We start from the raw sequence: 25,719 nt of genomic DNA on the forward strand, positions 1-25,719 counted from the left end.
CAGCCTGATTCATAAATCCGGCCCTGGCTCAAAGGATGACTTATAAGTAAAGAAGAAAGAAATTTATTTTCTTGGCTGGCTTAAAAGTTACTGGCCTGCTCAACGCTTGTTCGCTATTCACTTGAAATCATTCTGAAATGAGTTTGCTCATGTCGAACAGAAAATACGAGCCGACCACTCAGCGAGAACTTCTTTACTGCAAGAATTCCAAACATTCTTACGGGTGGAAAATGTTGGCGCGCAGTCCAATAATGTCCCGAAAATCTAGTAAAAGGTCACTCTGCTTTAGAGCCGCTATATAGCTCTAGCCCATCGCGAGATCTCTTCATCGTTTTCCTTCGGTGACAACAGCAACGCACACTATCGAGTGGTACACGCAGTCCCACTGCACTGTTCTCTGGCAATGTTCGACTCACACAAGAAAACAACAAAGTGGCAGCGGTGATACTTATCGGTGGCCGCGAAAAAGAACTTATCCGGGCCCCGGAAACCTGGCAAAAAGAAATAACTGAAATGTCTGCGCTTTCTTCCCTGCCTGCGACGCTCGGCGCTTCCTGAGACAGCCGACAGGCGTTCAGGAAAACGTGTGCCCCCCGCCACTGACGCGCCGACGGCAGGTCTCGGGATGACGCCCGGGCGAAGCGCGATGGAGATCTTTTTATTGACGCAACGTTTGAGAAGCAACCAAAATGCCGCCGAAAGAAGCCAGCGGAGATTTTCCTTCCTTTCTTTCTCTCGCTCTCTCTATCTCTTGAGCCGAGGCGCTTGCTCTTCTCTTTTCGTCTGCTGCGCATCAGTATCGAGATTGAGAAAAGAGAAGGGTACGCCCAGACGAATGAGGCCACCAACACCTCCTACTAGAAAAGAAAAAAAAGGAAAAAGGCGATTTCGAAGGAAACTGAGAAGAAAAAAGAGTCAAAACGTCTCTATATAGGCTTTCTTTTATTTCTCTCTCCCTCGTTCGCTGTTGCGTTTCCCCCTTAACCCGTTTGGCAGGGGCTGGCGAGAGGTGGTGGTGGTCGGTGTGCTCGCTTCTGCGGCAGCTATCATTATCATCGTCATCTCAGAGAGGTGTTTTCTTTCCAGCGCCACCTGCTGCCCGGCCAGCCGAGCAAAACGTCGCTGCCGCGTGTCTTCGTGCTTCCTTCGCGTACAGCGATGGCGACACCACGGCCGCCGCGCTCTGTCGCGTCTCGGCTGCAAATGACTATCGACCAGAAAAACGGCTTTTGCTCGGGACACGCCGAGCGAAGGAGCGCAGGCTCGCAAAGAGGAAGGACGGGGTCCCAGCTAGACCCCTTGCGCGCACCCCCTTTTGGGCAGATAGCCGTTGTTAACGTTTCATCGCTTAATGTACATACGCCACTGCTCACGTTCCTCGGAACTTCGGACGTCTCTTCATCTCGGCTCTTTTCACTCCGGGGCCGCACTCGCTCTCAGTGTGTTGTTGTGCGCGCGCTTTGCGCTTTTGCTCTGGCAAACAGCCCCCTCCCCATTGCCTCCTCCTCCTGTCACTGCTCTGACGCAGCTTGGCATTTGCGAAGCGCTACTTTGCATCACAAGGGCTCTCACACGCATCTTCATTTGGAGGCGGGAGTCGGAGTCCCTAATGTTTTGGCTTCGCCTGGGTTTTTTTTTTCGGATTCTGCTCCCTGGTTTCGAGATTGGGCTTCACTCATTGTGCTTTTAGTGCACGCACCCATAGAAGAGAGTGAGTTACGATAAAAGGATTTCAGCCCCGATACTCCGCGACCGCGTGCCGCGCAGCTTTCAGCGCGCCCATCTTAAGCCTCGGCTCTCTAGATGAGCACGAGCTGAAAATGCAATTTCTATGCACCGAAGATGCTCTCTGACGCGTCGCGTGCGAGCGTCACGCGGGACAGCTTTTCAAGGTTAGCCTAGCGCAAATCATTGTCTACGCCTCCTTGCCCCGGCCTCGTCCGGCAGCTGTGCCGAAGCTTCTCGCTGCTCATCGATAGGCGCTGCTGGCGCGATCGCGCAGGCCAGCTAGACGCTGCGCTATCTCCTGCCGCTGAGGCCGATTATGCCGCTGCCTTCGGAGCGTGGACACTGATAAAGACATCCTTCGAGAGAGCAATGGTTTATTCATTACGGCTTTTCAAAAAACATCGAACTATGCAGCGTCCCGTGTGCGCAAAAAATATATTGAAATTCAGGAGTCTGTTGGTGGCCTCCAATAACCCGCCTCTCTTCAGCCCATTAATGATGAGCGCGCAAGTGTGTGTATTGGCGTATTGGCTAAGACTTGCGATTTAAATGTGCACCACGGTAGTGAATGCTTAGAATGACTGGTGTTCACCTTCATTTCAATTTAGGATGACTTGAGTAGACTGAGAAGACTCGTAAAAAAAAAAAGGGGGGGGGGGGAGCACGTAAAAAAATGCTACATTAAAAAAGCTTTTTTTTTTAAATGTTACTCATGTAAATAGCTTAATTTCGCACTCTTGTAAAGTGCACCTACAATCCTTGTGACTGGCTACGCTCGGACTTCGTAGTTGGTAGTCGGTAGAAGCCGTGGTCGAAAGGGAAACACGACGAGCTGGCTATTTAGGAATATCAAACGCCTATAGCCGCCTGCGAGCTATGCGAGCCGGAGAGCTGCATCACAGCGTCCAGTTCGTTGCTTGCGCGGCCACTGCGATCTGCGGTATAGGCCACAACGAACAATCGGACTGCCTTGCCACACGCTCTCTGTTCCAAGACCAATACTCATTCCTCGCTTCTGCATTACTGTAGCGTTTTCAACACTTCATATGCAGCCATGAAAACCATAGTTATGTATTCCTTAATATAACTGACCCCAGTTTACATATACTTATATACCACCCTGTCTCCATAGCCTGAAAGAAGACTGCCTTTACTAATTCAGACCCTATTTGGCCGACAGTAAGCATTTTCTCCCCATTCAGCAGGCGGACTCGCCAATGCACACATAATGCAGTTTTCTGATGGGTTTATATGTTATGTATGCATCAAAGACAGCTAGTCTTCGAAGGTTGTAATGCGTTTCAATCGGAAATTGTGCCTTGACCAGCAGGACGTGCTCTGTCCATGGGCAAGCATCGCCTGCCAATTGCGCGTAATGAAGAGACTCTGGTCTTTTTCAGAGGCACGGGACTCGAGGCGATTTTGTAACAATTTTCAAGTGTGTAAGTTGGCCGGCATTATGGTGGTCACGTGTTACTGGAGAATGTTGCCCCATCTTTCGCCTACCTTTCACTTAGAGTAGCTCGTGGTATCTGTGGCCAGGTTAATATTGCATTGAAGCCACCATTGCTCGCAACAAAAAAAAAACAACAAAACAAGCAAACAAACAAACAAAAGCCATTTGGGTAGTTGGTGTTTTATTGTCTTCATCAATTTACTTATATGATTGGGCGTCTCTCAGCGGCCGCTAAAGGAATTACCGCTTGTGGTGCACGATAAAGAAAAAGCTTGTCTAAAAGACAGTTGCATATGAGAATGAAAACTTCGAGGTATTGAGGCACGAAAGCAGCAAAGGAGCCAATCTTATACAAGAAGTGTTCTCTGTTGGCAACACCTACAGGCGTACAAAAAAGAGTACCTGTATCTCCGTTAATTTTAAACTGTCTCAGCTTGGAGCGTTTAGAATGGCGGAATAATACTTCCGCTGCATTGCTGCATCTAGTAATTGAATGCATTTTCGCACTCAAATTTCCAACGCAAATCAAGCGAAACACTGGAAGACAAGGTAACACATAAATGAGTCTTCGTTCAGTGTTATTTATCGTTTGAATTTCGGGTCGTCTGCTCCGCTCTGTGCACAATGTCCTATCGTAGCACCGGATGAAAGTGCGTGTCGGAGGAATAAGTGAATCCCGCATTGTGAAGTGCGCTGTCCCACAGGGCAGCGTTTTATCGCCCCTGCTCGCCGCGCTTCTTAGTCAATTTCCTCGGGACAATGACTTCCCTGTGGGCATAGCTATCTATGCAGATTGTATGGCTCTGTGGATAAGCGGCCCTTCGCACCTTGGTCCGCGGCTTCGTGCAAGCTTGCAAAGAGCTCGGAACGCAACTTCGGAGTACTTGGGTAAAGTTAGCCTGCAGATATCACCGGCTAAGTCGGCTGTAATACATATCAGCCTAAACAAGGCGCTCGTCGAACATTGAGCCGACTGTACCTGGACGAGACGCCGATTAGTCGTGTGCGACAACACGTGTAAGTTGTGCTTAATTTTGGATGATCGCATCGCTTGGTGACCTGCCGTTGAAATTGTGCGACACAAATCGCAATGCCTCCTTAAGTATGTGGCCACCTTGACTGCTAGAGGTGCCGGCTGCGACCAAACAACTGCTCTGCAGGTGTACCAGTCATCTGTACTCTCAGGCATTGTCGTATCATGAGAACTCTCCACGCTCTCCAGAGAGGGCGCCACATACCTGTTAGAACTCCCACTGCTAGGAATGATGGGGCGGCTACAGTTGGCTCGCGGGAGATAGAAGTCAAACATGGCGTAATAATAAAACGTATCGTTCGTTCTCTCGTTTGAAACCTGACGTCTCTCGGTCTTCCTCCAATCCCTCGGCAACACGACATGGTGGCGCGGTGAACAAGAGGTCGCCTAGCACCCGGTGAGAGCCACGAAACGACCAACATGCCAGACGGTATGTAAAACGACGCTCAACAACCTGCGGCAGCGGGCCGGCAAAATAGCTTGAACTTTTTCAACCCGTTCGCCGTCGAACTGCCAGAGAAGTTGGATTTCTGAGACCCAAATGACTGGAAACGTTGGGTCGAAGGGTGGGAACGCTATCGCATTGTGTCAGGACTTCACCTTCGTGATGTAGAAACACAGGTGAACACGTTTGTGTACGTGATGGGGAAGGAAGCCGAAGACGTATTGGCGTCACTAAGCCTGACAGCCGCCGACCTCGCAGACTACGCAACAGTGAAAAGCAAGTTCGAGGGACACTTCATACCGTGCACAAACGTCATTTTCGAGAGGGCCAAGATCAATCGCCGAAAGCAGGAAGCGAACGAGTCGGTCGAATCGTTTATCAGAGATCTGCACAACCTCGCTGAAACGTATGAATACGGTTCACTGAAAGACGACCTCATTCGTGACCGGTTGGTTGTAGGACCTTTGGACCTCGGTCTAAGTGAAAAGCTGCAACTAGACTCGAAACTCACACTTCAATCTGCAATAAAATTGCACGGAACTCCGAAATTGTCAAAAAGCAACAGAACGAGCTACGCGACAGAACGGAACACGGTGCTGCGGTCGAGGAGCTGCGATGGTCAAAAGAACGCCGGAACCATGGAGGCGCGCAGCGGAAAGCAGCCAAACCTCCAGCGGTGCACTTCATGGGACGAAATTTGCGCAAGTGGTGCGGCAGTACACAGCAGCACTCGAAGAAGCAGTGTCCAGCCTTCGGAAAGCTGTGCAACAACAGTGGAAAAACTGGTCACTATGCAACAGTATGCTTGTCGGGACGCCAGCCACCGACAGGGCAAATGGCGTTTGGATCCAGCACCAGGAAATTAGGGACATCAAACACGGAAGAAGTGTTTCTTGGTGAGGTCAGCGAGGCAGACACCCTGGAACCTTGGTTCATCATTGCACTTGTGAACAGTCGTCCTATTCGCTTCAAAGTAGACACAGGAGCAGACGTGAGCGTAATCCCTGCTTCGCAGTATGACAGCAGCCGCATGCAGACTCTGAAAACTCCGGACAAAAGACTTTTCGGACCTGGCGGAACACCCATCAAAACAAAGGGAATGTTCAGTGCAACAATAGCATGGCAAGACAAGTCTGTTCAGCAACAGGTTTTTGTAGTGGAAGGCTTGCAAACAGCTCTATTGGGACGACCAGCCATACGTGCTCTCGACATACTGTCACACCTGGAGGCAGTTGAGGCCACCAAACAAACTGCAGCAAGAAACATGGTGTCCCCCGAAGCAAGACCAGAGTTCTGCCAACTCTTTACAGGACTTGGTAAAATGAAAACTGTCTACAAGGTGACACTTAAAGCAAATGCTACGCCTTATCCAGTGCCAACGCCTCGACGAGTGGCTGTTCCACTCCAGCCTAAAGTCGAACAAGAACTACAGAGAATGAAAGATCTTGGAGTGATCCAGCAGGTTTACCATGCGACACCCTGTTGTGCACCTATGGTCATTGCATTGAAACAGAATGGAGAGATCAGAATCTGCATTGAATACACTCAATTGAACCGCCAGCTGATCCGGGAAAGGGTCATCATGCCTACAGTTGAAGAAAACTTGGCGAAGCTGGCCAATGCAAAAGTTTTCAGCAAGCTCTATGCAAATTCTGGCTACTGGCAGACGCCCCACGCACCAGAGTCCCAGGACTTGACCACATTTATCACGCCGTTTGGGAGATTTCAGTTCTTGCGATTACTTTTTGGCATTGCGACAGCGCCAGAGTTCTTTCAGCGAGAAATGCATTCTTGAAGGACTCCCTGGAATAGCATGCCACCAGGACGACGTCGTCGTTTTTGGGAAGAACCAGGCGGAGCACAACGCAAACCTCACAGCAGTGCTTCAGAGGCTCAAGGACGCAGGAATGACTTTAAATCCACGCAAGTGTGAGTTCAGCAAAAGAAGAGTCAAGTTTCTCGGGCACATATTGAATGAAGCGGGTATCGCTACTGACCAGGAGAAAACTGAAGGCATCAGAAAGATGCCCCCGCTAGAGAACACCACCGAGCTCAGTCGTTCCTGGGCATGGTCAACCAGCTGGCAAAATTTCTTCCGGGACTGGCCGAGAAGACAAAACCGTTGCGAGAGCTGCTGCTGGATAAAGCAGTTTGGGTTTGGCACCAGACTCAACAAGAAGCCTTCGACCCGGTCAAGAATGACCTGACGACAACACCAGTGTTGTGCTACTACGATCCACAAAGGCCTCTGACGATATCAGCTGATGCCTCCTCCTATGGCTTGGGGGCTGTTCTGCTCCAAACAAATGACGACGGCAAGCGGCAGCCAGTGGCATACGCTTTCAAGGGCAATGACACCAACAGAGCAAAAGTATGCTCAGGTGGAGAAGGAGGCACTTGCCATAACGTGGCCGTGTGAACGTTTCAGGATGTATGTGCTCGGTCTGCAGTTCAGCGTAGAGACTGATCAGAAACCCTTGGTGCCTTTGTTCTCAACAAAACGCATTGACGAAATGACACCTCGACTGCAGCGCTTTCGCATGCGTGTGCTTGAGTATGACTTCACGATTTCACACATACCAGGAAAGGACATGCACACAGCTGATGTCTTGTCGCGTAAACCAGTGCAGTGCTCCGGCAAACACCTTGCATCCGTCATATGAACTTCTGAACATTGAGCAGCTGTCAGCATCAACTGAGATGCTGAACAGGACCAAGGTCGAGCTGCAAAAAGATGCAACGACATGACTGGTCATGCACTACTGCACTACCAAATGGCCAAAAACAGAAATGCTCGCACCTGAGGTGCGCAAGAATGCAAGTGTGGCCGATGAACTGTCTGTCGTATAGGGACTCCTACTTCGGGGCACAAGGATAGTCTTTCCCCCTTCATTACGTAAAGAAATTCTGCAGCGACAACACACAGGACACCAAGGCGTTGTGAGATGCCGAGCAAGAGCACGGGAGTCTTCGTGGTGGCCAGCAACCAGCCAGGACGTTGAAACGTACGTGAGCAGATGCCCAACCTGCACAAGGCACCGTCCTGAGGCAAATGAACAGTTGCTTCAGACACCGTTCCCAGAACGCCCGTGGCAAGTGGTCGGCACAAACTTGTTCCACCACGAAGGGAGGAACTACATAGTAGCTGTTGACTACTACTCAAGGTATTTTGAACTGGAAGAGCTTTGTGGAACACAAACCAAACATGTTATGCAGTTCCTTAGTAATTTGTTCGCTCGCTATGGATATTCCGGACATTTTGAGGTCCGAGAATGGCCCGCAGTACAGCTCACTCGAGTTCCTGCAATTTATGAGCAGTTGGGGTGTAAGACATGTGACCTCCAGCCCACATTACGCGCAAAGCAATGGCGAAGCTGAGAGAGCTGTCCAGACTGCCAAGAACATCATCCGCAAATCCACGAATGTTGCGGAAGTCCTTCTTGCCCACAGAGCTACACCTGGACTCGAGGGTTACTCGCCAGCTGAGCTTCTCATGGGCCGCAAGCTCAAAACAAACGTCCCTACTCAGCCTGGAACACTTGAGCCCAAGTGGGAATACCAGCATCAGTTCCGGCAAAACAATGCGGTCCTTCGTGAGCGAGAAGTCAAACATTACAACAGAATGCGTAATACAAGAGACAGGCCACCGCTACAGCCAGGTACAGTTGTCCAGATCAGACATGGGAGCCAACAACAAGGAACCATCGTTGGAGATTCAAATGCACCGAAATCTTATGTTGTGCAAACGACCGAAGGAAGCGTCCATCGCACAAAGGCATATCTGCAAGAGGTGCCAGAAGTTGCACCACCGAACCAAGCAGGAACGGGCTGGTAGGAACCAAGCAGGAACGCCGATAGCCAATTACACCACCCGCAGTGGCCGAGCCATTATACCACCGCCACGACTGAACCTATGAGCAAGCTGAGGGCTTGTCTTTTCAAAAGGGGAAGGTGTCGTGTCATGAGAACTCTGGACGCTGTCCAGAGAGGGCGCCACATACCTCTTGGGACCCCCACTGCTAGGAATGCTGGGACGGCTACAGTTGGCTCGTGGGAGATAGAAGACAAACATGGCGTAATAATAAAACGTATCGTTCGTTCCAAAAGAACTTCTTCTTGGGCAAGTTGGTGCTGATATTTCCTAGGTGAACTTGTCTGAGGCGCAAAATGCATTTTGTGAAAAGGGGACAGAAGAGAAGAGACAGTGAAGCGCCAAACTACCAACTGTTTAATGACAGCGTCAGAGCATACAGAAACAAAGATAACTTCCGCGCGTGCGCAGAGAGCCAAGGTATGACATGGAACTACATGGTCATGATAACATTTTATCAAGAAAGCACATTTCTGCAGAATACAATGTGATGGATGTGTCACTAACACAATCAGACCCTTTCTTTTTAATAAAGTAAGCTTCCAACAACTCCCTCGAAGTTTTGTCGCTACTTTTGCCCAGAATCGACACTCGCTTAAAGCGTGGCTCACAATGACAGGCCTTACAATGCGCAGGAAGATGCGCATTGTCACACTTACCAATACTATTGGCATGCTCCCTCAGTCTGTCATTAATACAACGTCCCGTTTGTCCAATGTAGGACCTACCGCAGTCTAGGGGTATCTCATAGACCACCCCTTCAATACAGCTTCTGACAGGGTTGGTGTGCTGCTTCTGGCAGCCCCGCGGCCCATCGCGTGTGATACGAGGGCATAATTGAGCCAACTTGTTGGGAGCTGAAAAAACAACGGGAATGCCATATCAGGTAGCTACCTTCTTGAGGTTATGGCTCAAACGGTGAACATATGGGACTACCTCTGGCTTAACACGCTCCCTTTCCTTCGAGTGCGCCTTCACATTGAAAGCCTCCACTGCGCTTCACTGTCTCTTCTCTTCTGACCCCTTTTCACAAAATGCATTTCGAGCCACAGACAAGTTCACCTAGGAAGTATCGTTCGTTCTCTCGTTTGAAACCTGACGTCTCTCGGTCTTCCTCCAACCCCTCGACAACACGACAGGCATGATGTATGCGTTACCAGTCCAGAACGTGCCACCTAGTTTGATGGCCCAACTAAAACGATATCATGGCGTTGCCCTCCGACTAATATTTGGATTGCCTCGTGAGGCGCAATACTCACTGAAGCGCATCAGTTACTCCTCAGGCTGTAAGAAGACCACAGAGCTCTATATCATATTGATCGTATGCGCGGCGCATCGAATGTTCAATCGCTCCTCGATCGTCTGATTCACCACCAATTATCTCGCATGGGAAAAATGGCGGCATTATTTTTGAACATTGCTGGCAGTTCTGAACCACGACCTACTCAAATACTGACCTGGTCAGCTGGCGGCTCTCTATGGAGCCGCCTGCGCCGGTTCTCGTTCCAAACTTCGCCGCTAAGGGGGCGCTCGAGTTACCCCTCCTGAGCATCGACGTGCAATGGTTACAGCGCACGCGGGCGCGCTGTACAATTGCTTCATTCACGCAACGTGCTCAAATTTAGGCATATCTTGATATATTGTAATGCTTGTGATAGTGAGAATGCTTATTTACACTTCAGCCAACATTTCAAAGCGTTTATTTACAAAAAGCAACTGCGCCAAAACTGGTGCACTATTCGGTTCTTTAGCAAATAACTGATGTTGCACACGTTTCTTTCTTTGTTTTGTGGACCGTCAGACCGTGCAAGTGAGAAATACGCTTATTTGTCGTGCACGAGCTTAGCGAACCGTAATATGCGCTCTTCAGTAGAGCCCTCCTGTGTAAATACTATTTCCAGCGGTCGCTTGGAGGGCAGTTGAATTATTATTTTTTCTTAATCGCGCAATAGCGCATAAGCTTTAGCATCTACTTCATGCATGTATACATAGGAGAACTCCTGTCTCGGGTACGGCAGCCCACCTTTCCATGTCATATGATCCCCACAGTCACAGCTAAGATGGTAGAGCATGGGACCTATATATATATATATATATATATATATATATATATAGCTTTCCACGCACCACTGAAATATTGCTATGTCTTCTGCGGCTCTTACCAGAAAGCTGGCGCTGAATGCTTTCATATTGCTAGATTTATTCAGGACTCTTTAACAAGTATTTTGGGTCCCGGAGAGTGTCTAAGGTACATTGTACTGTTCAGGAACATCTACAATTTGCGATAAAATTGCAAGTCCCACTGTGCAAGTCTGGGCACTATCAACTTCGCAATTTTCAAACACTCATTGAAGATTATTGGTGCATCTGTTTGCACCAATTCATGAGTTGCCGCTCTGTGACATGTTTTGCGACGCGCGTAATGTAATATAGGACCGAGGACAGTTTATTTACTGTATAAAATTCGACTGTACAACGTACGTGCTTGCACGTCGTTCTATTTCCTTTCGCTGATTACATGCTGCTCGCTTTTGGAACGGTAGGCGCCGCCCGTGCACCGAGGGTACAATGGATAGAAGTATTGAAAGCAGTACATCTTTCCTTCAGTCTTTATGTCATATTCTGGCCTAAAACAATCTCAAGTGAAGTAAAAGTTATATCCTTCCAATCTAAACTTGATTGTAGGGATTTAGGGCCGTTAAACGAGAAGAATAAATAATGAGAACGTACGCGATAAGCCACCAACGGTAATACAGTTTTTTTTTGTGCGGCCCAACTTATTTGCAGGAATGTTTGTTGCAAAAATATTTCGTGCGACCCTTGCCTCGCATGCTCGCAATGCAAATTTGATAACGGTGGCGAAGGTATTCGGGAAATACCACTAAGTGATAATAAATGTACGGGCACATTTCTTTAATCATAAAAGACCTACTTATAACAAGTTAAGGTATGTAGCTACATTTTCGGCACACCAAATAACACAAGGGCAGTGCGACCTTTTCTAGAAACTGCATGCCTTGATCCATTTTTTCACCCAGGTGCGTAAAGCAGGAACTCGATGTAAGGCGTATGCCAGGCGTCTTACCTTGCCGTGATTTACACAAAGTCACGTAGCACTGCGGCATTATGGTTGATTTTGTTTAATAAACGTACTTTTGCTCATTTTCTTAGTCGTACAAGGTGCATACCCACGCAAACATCCCGGCTTGGCGCGAGCAGACGACAGCAAAAGTGCGGCGCAGATGGGGTAACTAGTAGCGCCATAAGGCTCGTAGTGGCAGAAATATGAGCTAGAGCAGGCGCGCTGGCGTTCTGCTCGCTGGTCAGGTCAGTAGTACAGTAGGTCGTGTTCTGAACATGCTGCTTCAGTTACGCCTCCGCCACCGAAAGACATCACCAAACACATATTCCCCATTTACCTCACAATCCCTGACATGCACAAAAAGTCTCGGCAATATTCCAACGGGCTGGTGCTCGACCACCTTTCCGAATTATAGCAGTTGCTTGAAGAAACTTCGTGTGAACTCCAAACTGTTCACTTGGTAAAATTGTCTTCTACGACGCTATCATAATGCTGCTTTCTTTTCATTTTTTCTTTTTTTTTATTACTGTGAGTGTCAGTTTTTCCGTTTCAGTGTAATATTCATTCAATACAATGATTATGTAAAAGATAGTATACAGACGAGGGTCCCAACGTCAACGACGGCAACGAGACCCTCGGTTCAAATAAAAAAACTAATAAAAGAAATAAAAATAAAAAAATTTAAATAAAAAAGCACTTCTGCTGCTGCGCATGTCTGCTATTTATTCTGATTTCCAGTGAATCTGGCTTGATCTGAATTCGGTTACTGAATTAATTAATTATATATATTTATGACCTCTGTATCCACGTGGCGACGTTTCCATCCCTAGTAAATGTAAATTATTAAGAGTTTTTTTCTTTTTTTTTTCTTTTTTCGTGAGCCATTAGCATTTCCTGATGGAAAGAGAAGCAATACTTAGACACATACATTCCCGTGCATTTCACGTGTCGTTAATAAAAGACGCTACCAATGGTGTCACTGAAGTCGGCAGGTCTTTTTTTTTCAGGGTCAACAAAGTCATATCAACATATTCATGCTTTAGGCATAGGCTAAATGTAACATTAGAAATAATTGTTGGCTGGCTAGCTCCTTCTGTTTAAAAAATATAATAAACTTTGTCCTATATAGATAGATAGATAGATAGATAGATAGATAGATAGATAGATAGATAGATAGATAGATAGATAGATAGATAGATAGATAGATAGATAGATAGATAGATAGATAGATAGATAGATAGATAGATAGATAGATAGATAGATATGCTAAGGCGGCTGAGTCGGGACGCTCATGAGAACCCATGAAGAGTGTTGGTTGTTCAAGACAGCAGGACGGTAGCCATGGAAGCCTGAATCCGCTAAGCAGTGTGCAACAACTCACCTGCCAAACCAACTAGCCCCGAAAATGGATGGCGCTCTAGCGTCCCGCCTATCCCCGGCCGTCGCCGGCAGAGAAACACGAAATGTGGGGCTGCTAAGCTGCGATGAGTAGGAAGGCCTCAGGGGAGGGCGTTGAAGGTGTCGGTCATGAGCCCGCCTGAAGCCGCCGCTGGTGCAGATATTGGTGGTAGTAACAAATACTCCGGCATGTACTTAGACATTCATGGCTTAATCTTTGAGACAATCATATCATTACTGGCAGGATCAACCAGGTAATCGTTCAACTGCGCGTCCAACCAGGCCGGAAGCCGTTGTTGCGACGCCGAGGCCACCTTCAGGCGCCTCAGCGCGCTTCGTTTTCGCAAAGGGTAGCACTTTGCACAGTCCAAGATGACGGCGTTCGAGTTCGCGACGGCGCCCTCCCCGCAGGGCCGGGTATCACCACACGGCAAGAGGCACGCACATTCTCGATCGATTCGTCGCGTCGACTCGGTCACGGCTTGCGGTACTCCCTTCAGCCGGCATCACTGGTGGAGCGACCAGCGCTTGCAACGTAACCGAGACGGCAAAGCCGCGAAGTGACTGGTCACGCCCGCGCCTTCGGCGCTTTCGTACTCGACTCGTCCGAGTACGCTACGGAACACACCTCTATATCGTGGAAAAAGCGTCATCCGACAACCAGCCCCTAACGCATCAAGCGGATGAGGCTGTAGACGATTGTTGTGGCATCCACGGGAGCGATACCTGGGACACGCTTGACGGCACGGAGCCCGCTGCATATCAAACACCCAGGTCGCCTTCGGAGGCGCCTGTTCTCTAAGAACCCGGACTCGGGTGCCTCACGGGATGCCGTCATAGACAATCGGCATCTTGATGAAGCCGACCGGACTTGTACTCTACCGAAAACGAGTATTATTGGAGGCGCAGAGCCCAACGACCAAGGCGGCCTGTGGGGTCTTTGAGCGAAGAAAGCCAACAAAGGGCATGGTAATCAGTTACGACGTTAAAGATGCGGCCAAACAGGTAGGGACTAAATTTGGCGACAGCCCAGACACGAGCAAGACACTCTCGTAATTCTTTTTCGGTGCGGACAGGAGGCGGCTATAGCGTACGCAACAGCACAGTTGTGTCCGCCCTGACGCTGAGTGAGGACGGCACCGATTCCATGGCCGCTGGCGTCTGTGCTAAGTTCCGTCGGTGCAGTCGAATCAAAATGCGCTGAAATAGAAGTCATGAGGGTACCGAAAGGCACCGAAAAGCCAGCAGCTTGGGGCGAGCTCTATGTAAAAGCAACGTCTTTTTTTAGGAGCGCAGTAAGGGGACGCGCAATGTCGGCTAAATTACGAATGAAACGTCGGAAATAAGAGCACAATCCAATGAAACTGCGTACGCCTTTAGCCGAACAAGATACAGGAAAATTCTTCACGGCGCGAACTTTTGCAGGATCGGGCTGGACAACCGCCGCGTTGACGATATGGCCAAGTACGGTTATTTCACGGCGTCCGAAACGGCATTTTGAGGGGTTGAGCTGGAGACCGGCTTTTCGGAATACCTCGAGAATGACGGAGAGGTGCTGAAGATGGCTGTCAATTGTTGGCGAAAAAACAATGACATCGTCAAGGTAGCACAAGCAGGTTGACCATTTCAAGCCACGAAGAAGCGAATCCATCATGCGCTCGAATGTGGCCGGCGCATTGCAAAGACCGAAAGGCATCACTTTGGAAAGGCATCAGTTACGAATGCGATTTTTCCGCGATCCAGTGGGTCAACCGCAATCTGCCACTAACTTGAGCGAAGGTCAACAGACGAGAAATATTGGGCGCCGTGAAGGCAGTCGGGGTGTCGTCTATACGGGGAAAGGGATGAACGTCTTTCTTTGTTATCTTGTTGAGGTGTCGATAATCAACATAAAATCGCCAATTGTCCTTTTCTTCTTAACCAGCACAAAAGGAGCGGCCCAAGGACTAGAGGACGGTTCGATGATGTCCTTGGCCAGCATTTTGTCGACTTCTTTTTGGATTATGACGCGCTCCGCAGCGGAAACGCGATAAGGGCGCCGGTGAACCGGTTTAGCATCGCCGGTGTTGCTGGTGGGCTTAACAACTGTTGGTCTGGCCTAAAGGGCGATTTTCGAGATCAAAGATATCGGAATATGACAGCAAAATCCGACGGAGATCTTCCGCTTGCGTAATCGGGAGGGCTGCTGACATATTTTTTTCGAAATCGGCACATGGCCACGTGGTGGCTGTGAGAGAGCCGGAAACAGTTCGAGGGCCGTCAACGGCTAACGTAGAAATCGCGCATTCCTGCAACGATGACATGGTGGCAAGCGCGATACTGGCAGGTAGCACATGGGTAGAAAGGCCAAAGTTCAAAAGAGGTAGGCAGGTTTCGTTCTCGCGCACGGTAACCACAGTGTGCGGGAGGACGATAGAGTGCGTGAGGACCACGTCGAGAATCGGGGAAACAACGTATTCACCATCGCACACAGGAGTAGAGGGACTTAATTACGTGGAGGCTTGCGGTGGCAGGTGGAGGAACTCGACAGAACATAAGCGGATGGGAGTGTTCCAGTTGGAGTTCCAGTTGAAGAGCACCTGTGGAGTAGTCGATAAGGGCTGAGTGCGTCGAGAGAAAGTCTAGGCCGAGGATCACGTCGTGGGGACACTACGGAAACACGGCAAACAAACCAGTGGTCTGATGGCCAGCAATACACACTCGGGCAGTGCCCATTCCAAGAACGGCAGACGAGCTGCTAACGTCGTCCATTTGAATGACCAGAAGGTTTCGGCGCATAGGTACAGTCAACAGAGAATTTTTATACCGGGTCACTTATGCAGCGTCACCTCCAGGAGCTGCACGGCTTCGTTTTCAGGAGCGTAGGTGCCAGGCCATGCAGGGGACGATGACCGGCATGGTCATGGCGATCGAGATGGACGGCCTTGTGTGGACGGTGAGCGGCTAAATCTGGAGAGTCGAACGGCGGCATCGAAAGCATGCGGATCAGAGCGAGGGGGAAAACGTCGAATGTTGACTCCAGGACGACGCCAAGATCCAGTACTCCAGCTTGATGACGACGACCAGCTACTGTGGCCGTGACGGGCAATGTGTCCAACGCGCGAGCAGTGGAAACATATGGGTCGGTCGTCTCCCGACCCCCAGTCAGCCGGGTTTCTGTAGCGCGAAGGGTAGACCTAGTTCTGGGTGACATTTGCAGAGGTACGTTCGGGTGCACGGATGGAACAGACGACCGATGATAATCCCATGTTCGCGAACTCCTGGCGGGTGACTGCTTGTATGAGCGACACGGTGGGTAGGTTGGCTTACTGAACCTCTGGAAGAACGGCCGTAGGAGCTATTGCTTCTAGATCGCAGCGGACAATGCGCGTTGCATCTTCCGACGCTGTGGCCTGCGCAGGTATCGGTGGGTCTTTGCATGACGATGTTGCGGCGGTGTTAGGTAGCCGAAGGAACCGGTGGGTGATGCGGCGACTCTTCGTTTGTTCAAAGCGTTCGCATTCCTTAACTATGGCGGACCCGCCGTGGTTGCTTAGTGGCTATGGTGTTGGGCTGCTAAGCACGACTTCGCGGGATCGAATCCCGGCCACGGCGGCCGCATTTCGATGGAGGCAAAATGCGAAAACACCCGTGTACTTAGATTTAGGGGCACGTTAAAGAACCCCAAGTGGCCCAAATTATACCGGAGTCCCCCACTATGGCATGCCACATAATCAAATCGTGGTTTTGGCATGTGAAACCCCATAATTTCTTCTTCTCTTCCTTAACTATGACGTCGACCATCGTACAGTCCTTAAATACAAGTAGATTAAATGGGTCATCGGCTATTCCTTTCAAAATGTGCGAAATCTTGTCAGCTTCGGTCATTTTTGCGTCAGCTTTTCGACAAAGGCCCAATACGTCCTGTATGTACGAATAGAGCACTGCACGGGCCGATTTTTGCGGCCCGGGCCCGGCCCGGGCCCGTTCTTACATTGGGCGGCCCGCCCGAGCCCGATCAAAACTTTTATGGCGAGACCCGAGCCCGGCCCGGGCCCGGAAATAATCTACGTTACCCGCCCGGCCCGGCCCGCCACCCCTTTACCTTAAGCCCGAGCCCGGCCCGAGCCCGACTCGAACCCGGCCCGAACCCGGCCCAAGACCAAAAAATACATGTTTTTCAGAGTAGGGAAGCCCGAGAACAACTCGCAGAAAGCCCGAGCCCGGCCCGGGCCCGCGTCAAAAAACCTGAGCCCGGCCCGGGCCCGGGTCAAAAAGCACACGCCGTGCCCGAACCCGGCCCGAGCCCGTGAAAAAACTCCTCTACCCGGCCCGGCCCGGCCCACGGGCCGGGCCGGGCCCGGGCTTTCGGGTAAGCCCGAGCCCGTGCAGTGCTTTATGTACGAAATGTACGATTCAGTGGTCATCTGTACGCGGGATCCAAACTTCTTTTTAGCGGCCTGCTGACGGCCAAATGGTCTGCTGAACAACTCACGCAGCTTCGCCTTGCAAGCGTCCCAACTTGTAAGATCTTCATGCGTCCGGTACCACTCGCCTATCGTTCCTCTCAGATGGAATATCACGTTGGCTGACACAACCATGGGGTCCCACCTGTTGTGGTCGCTGACGCGCTCGTACATGTCGATCCACTGTTCGACATCTAAGCCATCCGTGTCAGAAAATGTTCTCGGGTCTCGTGGGTGCGAAAGAATCACAGGAGCCGGTGGCTGCTGCACCGTCGGCACTTCGCTGGTCATCGCGGAGCAACCAAGACGGCGACCGCGTCGAAATTCCGTGCTTGGTTGACGGAGCCGGCACGTTGGCAGGTTTACCCAGTACCTCCAACAAAATGGTGTTACGGGAATAACGTTTATTTAGAAATTATAACTGTAAACAAGGTTACAACAGCCACAAGCAGCGGCGACGGATGCAAGGCTGTCGCGAACGTCTGGCCGCTACGTCGCCGTCGTCTTCGTCCGATTGACAGTAGCAGCCCATTCACTGTCTCGTAGCAATATATATATATATATATATATATATATATATATATATACATGCATTTTCATTTCTCCGCAAAGCTTGGGAATTCATATCTCGAAACTGGTGTCATCCTGAGAATTAATTCCAAGGGGATCCGCTTTGCGAACTCCACGGCTACAATTCGTAAATTGCAATATGGAACATCAGGTAATTAGTTAAAAACTTAATTAGTGAATTTTTGTTAATTAGTCGATTATGCATTTCAATTTTTTGTGCAAGTATTGTCCGCCTCTTCGAGTAGACAAGCTCATTAACTAGAATTGGGCTATCTGCCACAGGCAACCTTAAATAAAATTTGAAAGTGTTCGCTGAAACACCCTGTATATTGTGAGACGACATATTTGTGCATATCGTCGCCGTCATCGTAATTTGTACATACGACTTATCATCACCTTTTGTCACGTGCGGTGCTTCATCTCTGACTAAGGCGGCTGCTCGGAAATGAAGGCATCGCACCGGCCGACGTCTCACAAGTGGTGGAGTGTGCTTCGATTCCCACGTCCACTTACTTTCCCGAATCCCCTGGAGCTCCGATCCGATCGTCGTTTGCTCTCGCCTAACACGGTGATGGCAGAAACCAACCCATCCACCAGTGCTGCTACCACCTCTGCTCAGCCAGCTGGGCCTACCTGGACGGTGAACACCAAACACCGAGATCCACCCGTCTTTGCCGGCCTCCGCGGCGACGATGTGGAAGATTGGCTCCATCACTACAACAGAGCCAGCGACGTCAACCATTGGGACGACACGAACAAATTGCGGTATGTCGCTTTTTACTTAACCGAAGTTGCGAAGACATGGTTTTTTAACCAGGAAAGTGACTTTTCGGACTAGCCATCATTCACCCAGCAATTTCTCCAGATATTCGCCATGTCCTCTGGACGCTCCGAAGTCGCGAAACAGAAGCTCGCAACGCGCATACAAGAACAGGACGAGTCCTATACATCCTACATTGAGGACGTCCTCGCTCTCTGCCGCCGCGCACAGAGTGACATGGCGGAAGCTGACCGCGTTCGCCACATACTGAAGGGCATCAACACGGTCGCCTTTAATGCTCTCGTCATGCAGAACCCAAACTGCGTTGGTGATATCATCACGGCGTGCCATCGTCTAGACACGCTCCAGTCTATTCGCCTGCCACTCGCCTCTTGCGACCCTCGTCTCAACGGTGATGCTGAGCTGCGAGCCCTGACACGCACTCTCATCAGGGAGGAACTTCACGGCCATCTTTCTGGACCTGCGACGCTTGCAACCGTTCGCCCCGCTCCTTCTGGACTGCGTGACATCATCAAGTACGAACTAGCGTCGATGACAAACGCCCAAATGGACAATACCGCAATTTGTGTGTGTCGTCCCAATGGTTGACGTAGCTGGCTCTGTTGTAGTGATCAAGCCAATCTTGTACGTCGTTGCCGCGGAGGCCGGCAAAGACGGGTGGATCTCGGTGTTTGGTGTTCACCGTCCAGGTAGGCCCAGCTGGCTGAGCAGAGGTGGTAGCAGCACTGGTGGATGGGTTGGAGAGCAAACGACGACCGAATTGGAGCTCCAGGGGAATCGGGAAAGTAAGAGGACGTGGGAATCGAAGCACACTCCACCACTTGTGAGCCGTCGGCCGATGCGATGCCTTTATTTCCGAGCAGCCGCCCGAGTCAGAGATGAAGCACCGCACGAGACAAAAGATGATGATGAGTCGTATGTACAGATGACGACGACGATATGCCCAAAATGCGCTCACAATATATATATAGTGTCTGTGCGTGGTGTTCACAGTGCAAATGACAAAAAAATGCTGCCTCCATACACGAGGCAACCTAAAGTTTGCCCGCGCGGCACCAGGGCCGAATGCTCCCCTAGCGGACCAATGGAAGTGTCGAAGGTCGTCGCTGTGCCAGCGCGCGCCCGTGTTCTGTATGGGGCGAGCACATGTGCGAGCACATGAGGACATGGCGAGTGCGACCTCATCAACCAGGAAAGGTGGCACGCAATACTGCTGTGTTGTTAATTGTCAAAACAGCTTCGAAAACACAAAAGGTCGAAAGCTGCCCGTCAAGTTGTACAGATTTCCGGGGAGGTGGTACGAGAAGGACAGACGACAAACATGGATAACGTACTGCAGTGCTCCGAGTCAAGTAAGTCACATACTTTCGCATTCGCGTGCAATATAATGGCCGCTCGATAAAAACGCTATAGTAATATTCCTGTTTTTAGCGCACGGCCGGTTGTCTTAGTCGTGTCGCTTAGTTGAATCGTACAGCGACATCCGTCGTGTTAGCTTAGCGGTAAATGCGTACGTGTTGCACCGCTAAGCTCGACGACGCGAGCTTGATTCCCGGCCATGGCGGCCGCATATCGATGGGGGCGAAATTTAAGAACACCATTATTACCGTGTAGTTTGATTTTTGTACACGTTAAAGAACTCGCGGTGGTCAAAATTATACCTGAGACCCCCCATTACAGCGTGCCTCATAATGATTTAATGGTTTTGGCACGTAAAACCCCCGAATTCAATTGATTGTACTGTGCGTTCACTCCCGATCGGGCAAGGACGAGCTCAAGAGAATTATTTCACATTTACAAACGCTTCAACTTAAATTACTCGTTGTGCTGGTAACGAAAGGGGCGCAGGCTACTTCTCTTTTTTGTGGTAGCAATCCGTATTTAATGCAAGCCGCGGTCGTCGCGTGCGTCGGTAAGCGGCAGATGGGAAAGCAGCCGCTCGAGACGTGCGCGTTATGTTCGTTGCTTGGCCATGCATGCTTTCTAGGTTCACAATATCCAATCATGCTTTAAGGTAATTGCCACCTTGCACATTGTTCCTGCCAAGAATCTTCGTTTCGTTTAGTAGCTATCCATCGGTGCGAGCTTACTTTAGTAGCGGCAGGGGCACTTGCCCAACGAGAAACTAGATTTTCTTTGATGAGATATGTGTCGCTCATGCTTCCACTCGTGCTGCTGGTCCCAAGGTAATCGTTGGTTACCGTGGGCTGGGTTCATTTCGCGGAGCAGTCTGTACGACCCATTTCTCATGTGGAGTGAAAAGATACCTTGCTCACTCATGCAATGAGTTGAGATGACTCTAGCAAGTGCATTGAATAAGGTATGATATAAATTAAATATTATTCCGATAGCAATTATATAGACACCCCAAGCTGATTTCTGCCGTCGGCGTCGTCGTGGCCGCGCGCCGTATGCTGTATGTGTGAGTGAAAGCGCGCGAGGGACGCGCGCTTTCATGGGGAGCGAACGCAAGGCGGAGAGCAAACACGACGTCTTCCAGTCGCGCGAAAGGCCGTGGGGGGTGGGAGGGAGGGAGAGGGGAAGGAGGGAGGGGGGCGCGTCGTTGTGCTGCGGCACCAGCTGCGTATCTTGCGACCGGGCGCAAGGGGAACTGGCGACTCAATATCGCACTCGAAAGGAGGAAAGCGGGAAGGCAGTACGCGAGGGAGGGAGTGCGGCTTCTACTCCGTCAGGCAACTGCGTACTTGTACTTTGCGCGGCTGCGGGCGGTCATGCGCACCGTATCTTAAAAGCGATTTTCACGCGGCCCCTACCTTTGTATGCGCTGTGCTTTCGCCGCTAAGTTTCCTTTGAAGCGATAGACCGCATGAGCCTTCGCTCGCTGCTGCCGCCGCGCTTGCTCAGGCCAGCGTTTTGACAGCGGTTGTCTGCGGTCATCGAGTGTGATCGATTCATGTTTGCTTGTGGGCGCTGACACCATGCTTGTTAATTCAGTTAGTAAGCAAATGTGTTCTCGTTTATACAGCCGATAAAACTACTATCCTTACTCCATATAGCTCTCTACTAATTTCTAGTGCAATTGATGCTTCGCCTTTCGGGCGAAACCACGGCTTCTTTTATAGAGCATGATATAAGCCATTATGCCCATATGTAGTACTTACATTGTTAATTTTGTGCAGATGTGTGTTTTGGCTGGTGCGCTCTGGGCTTTTGTGTACTCTGGGAAGGAAACTGCTTTAGCGTTATATTACTGCAGTTCAGTTCATGCCCTTAAGTGATGTTATCTGATAACAAGAAGGCAGCACAAGTTGCAGGCACTAGCATCTCCTAATCACCGTATGTTAAAGGCGTGTACAGTTTGCCAAAAATATCTTAATTGGTGATCTGCCTGAACCTAAGGCTGAGAGCGTATAATGAGCGACAAGCTAGGATATGTTGCTGAAGATCGGAAGAGGGTCCTTCTAGTTAGTATAGTGCCACGCTTATTGGTGCCTAATGAATGTGTTCTTTCTGTTCTCACAGTGCTGATGACACTGCCTTGGAGCCAAAATGACAGCAGCCGTGAGTGCGCGCCCAGCTACCCATGAAACCAACGGCAATCGTCACCGTCTCTCCACATCTCTGCAAACATGCATGACCGCTTTGTGACTGCATCATAGAGAAATAAAAGTGACTCAATTACTGAACTCGGTGTACACCTCTAACTCGACGTCGTATACGATCTTGTCGGACACCTGCGACACGCACTTGGCTTTCACTGTCACACCACCGTCCGCATTTTGTTCAACGCCATACACGTGTGGATGCAGACGCTCCCCTTGCTTTAGGTTGCCGCCACGAAAAGTGTCGGCGTCAGCAGCCTTCTTGAAACCGCATTGCAATGTTTGCGTCGCTGTTCCGCAAGCAGGCGATCTGGGCCGTCGAAAACGGAGCGCCGTGAGCACAAGCAGCGAATGAAAGCGCGGGCGAAAAAATGTAAACAAAGCGAAGACTGCGCCACGGCGCGACCGCGCTGCTTGACATTTCCACATTGGGGCCGCTGTCAGGAGGTGCAGTAGCGCCATCTGGCGATAGTTTTCTCGTCTATTCCACCCTGCGAAAGTGGATGTACAGCCACGGCCGGACTGGAGAGGCGCGCGCGCTTTCCTTACGGCCTTCGCTATCGCTTCGGGCACAATGGGAGCGCGTCTCCGCGGGTAACGTCACGGCTCGCCGCGTGAGGGCGCAGCGACCCTGCTGTAGTTGTAGTTTTGGGAGCTTCTTGCTACTGCCGTCCTGACATTCTCTTTTTATGTCATGTGCTGCATCGTTCGACAGAGTGGATGCTGCTAGCCAGATACGTCGTGATTTGAGCACCTTTGACTCGTAGCTTTTGCATTCTAAGGGATATGCCTTGCAATGCGAAGCAGTGAATCGGTTGCTGTGGACCGGCCAGCGAGACCATGGTGTACTGTTGCGTACCGCACTGTAAGTCGCAGTCAAGTAGGACTAAAGGCGTTTCCTTTCATCAATTCCCGAGTGATGCAGAACTGGTGGCTAAGTGGCTGAAAAACATTTCAAGGGAAAATTTGGTTGTCAACGACAAGTCGGCGTCAACTGTCGTTTGTAGCCGGCATTTCCTCTCCACTGACTACGTGCCTGGGTGCCGAATCAGGAAACTTCTACCTGGTGTTGTGCCAACAGTGTTCGACGAGTACCCAAGTTACCTCGTGCCGAGTGCCAAGAAGCCTCGTAAGGAGCCCGCATCTAGATGTTCTGTCCCTGCTCCAAAACCAAGTAAGCGAAAAGCGGAGCCAGAAGGTGCGGTCGACCTTCCTGAATCGCAGGACGACTTCGCTGACAAGAAACATAGTGTCTGCACTCAAACGGCAAATAAAGACGCCCAGCGAGTAAGTGCGTATGTTTCGCTTATCGGCAGGCTTCGTAAACAAGCTGCGTACCACCGTTCGAAGTGTAGCAAACTCCAACAGCAGCTGGACGCTGCAAGGAAAGCAAACGCTTTCTATCGGGAAAATAAGAGGCATGCTTCTGTCAAAGAAGTTGTTGCTGATTCTGCAAAGGGTGAAAAGAAGGCCATCTTTCTCCTTCATCAACTAGACAGTTATGGGCAGAAGCGACCGTGCTACCCAGAGGAGATAATCAGAGAGTGTGTCGTGTGGCGCTTTCTTTCGCCTAAGGGGTACGATCACGCTCGGACATCCCAGCTGCTGACACTGCCAGCAAAGTGCACGCTGCAGCGGTACATGGGACCAAGCCCGACAACGACAGGGATGAGTCCTGCGATGAGAGAAAGACTGGTTTTTGAAGCTTCCTTACTCAGCTCTAAGCAGCATATGGCAACGCTAATCATTGACGAGGCTAGCATCAAGCCGAAATGCATATACGATAGGAAATCGGACGCAGTCTTTGGCTTGAGAGACAAGCCTAGCAGTGACACACCAGGTGGCTCGAAGGAAACCCTTGCAAACAGGGTCCTGTGTTTTGTGCTTCATGGCATCGCTAGCTCCTACAGAATTCCCTGCTCGTACTATTTCACTAAGCAACTTAGCGGGAGAGACCTGTTTGCATGGACTAAGGAAGTGATCAACGCTGTTGAGTCGTGCGGATTTTTGATTGTGCGCATTGTGACGGACAATTATTCCGCCAATACTACAATGTTTAAGCTGATGGGAAATGGCTGCCTATCGACTGTAGTGGAGCATCCACATGATGACAATCGGGTGATCTTCCTAAGCTTCGACCCATGCCACGTACTAAAAAACGTTCGGAGTCAATTTCTTGAACGAGAACTGACAGACGGCGTAGGGGACATCTCTGGCATATTTGTCCAAAAGCTGTACGAGCACCAGAAGGACATGACAGTCAAACTGGCAAGAAACCTAACCAAGAAACATGTCTACCCTACAAACCTGGAGAAGATGAATGTCCTTCGGGCAGTGCAAACATTCTCTCCACAAGTAATTGCAGCTATTGAGCACCTCCAAGAAAAACACAGGCGGTGACTCTACCCTCTACGTGTTCAGCAAAGCAAGTTCAACTATTCACTTTATGAAGACAATCAAACGATGGTTCGATATCCATGATACCACGTATGCCGGCAGCGGCCAAAAGAGCCCGATATCAAATACAGACGACCCTCGGCTGCTGTGGCTTGCAAACGAGTTCACCAGCTACATAGAAGGCATCCAGGAAAACTCGAAAGCACGGGGAAAGGATGGTTTCACTTGTGAGACATTTGAAGCCTTGCGCTTTACGACGAAGTCTACAGTCGAAACTGCATGTTTTCTTCTGCGGAATGGTGTCAACTGCGTCCTTACGCGGAAGCTGAACAGCGACCCCATTGAGGCCATCTTTGGAAGAATAAGATTCATGTGCGGAGGAAATGACATGCTCGACGCAAGGGCAGTGACGACTGCGCTTGATCACATTATCAAGTCTGAGACCTCAATTGGCAAGAAGCTCACAATACCTTGTGGTGATGCCGAAGAGCTGGCTGCAGCGCTACCACAGTCTCTGACTGAGGAGTTGAATGACCTTGCGGAATATCCAGACACCCCATCACCCTCTGTCACGTACTCTGGTTTGGTTTATGTCGCTGGATACATCGCCAAGCTAATAAGTGACTTTGAGTGTGACGCTTGTTCAATTCTCCTTGAAACGCACGAGAGAAGTGATCCTCTGTACACGCTTCTACAAAGCCAAGATTTTAGCAGGCTTCACTATCCAAAAGCCGAGTTTGTGGCACTGTTGGACAAAATTGTGTGCTTTTTTGAGAAAGCTATCCTGCACCTTCCACGGACAAATGTGCTGGAAGTACTACGAATCCTCATTCAGCCACATCTTGAAACTCGCCGCTGCTACGTTGTCCGGAAGGCGTCGACAACAGCCACGCGATAAGGTCTGCCGGCTTGATTTCCGAGAAGTTGTCAGAATACTTCTGATCACTACA

General features: G+C 50.1%; 2 protein-coding genes across 2 annotated transcripts; both read left to right on the plus strand.

The window, feature by feature from the left end:
- The first annotated feature begins 7,903 nt into the window (after window positions 1-7,903).
- Window positions 7,904-22,298, plus strand: LOC125943038 (uncharacterized protein K02A2.6-like). Its single transcript, XM_049661373.1, has 3 exons — window positions 7,904-8,255; window positions 15,836-15,948; window positions 22,293-22,298. Exons 1-3 carry the CDS (start codon window positions 7,904-7,906, stop codon window positions 22,296-22,298), a joined length of 471 nt encoding a protein of 156 aa, XP_049517330.1.
- Window positions 22,299-23,026: 728 nt separating this feature from the next.
- On the plus strand, window positions 23,027-24,772 carry LOC125943043 (uncharacterized). Its single transcript, XM_049661378.1, has one exon. The coding sequence runs from the start codon at window positions 23,213-23,215 to the stop codon at window positions 24,770-24,772; it is 1,560 nt and encodes a 519-aa protein (XP_049517335.1). The 5' UTR covers window positions 23,027-23,212.
- Window positions 24,773-25,719: the final 947 nt, after the last annotated feature.

Source organism: Dermacentor silvarum, chromosome 1, assembly GCF_013339745.2.
Source record: "Dermacentor silvarum isolate Dsil-2018 chromosome 1, BIME_Dsil_1.4, whole genome shotgun sequence".
In the NCBI taxonomy this organism is placed as follows: Eukaryota; Metazoa; Arthropoda; class Arachnida; order Ixodida; family Ixodidae; genus Dermacentor; species Dermacentor silvarum.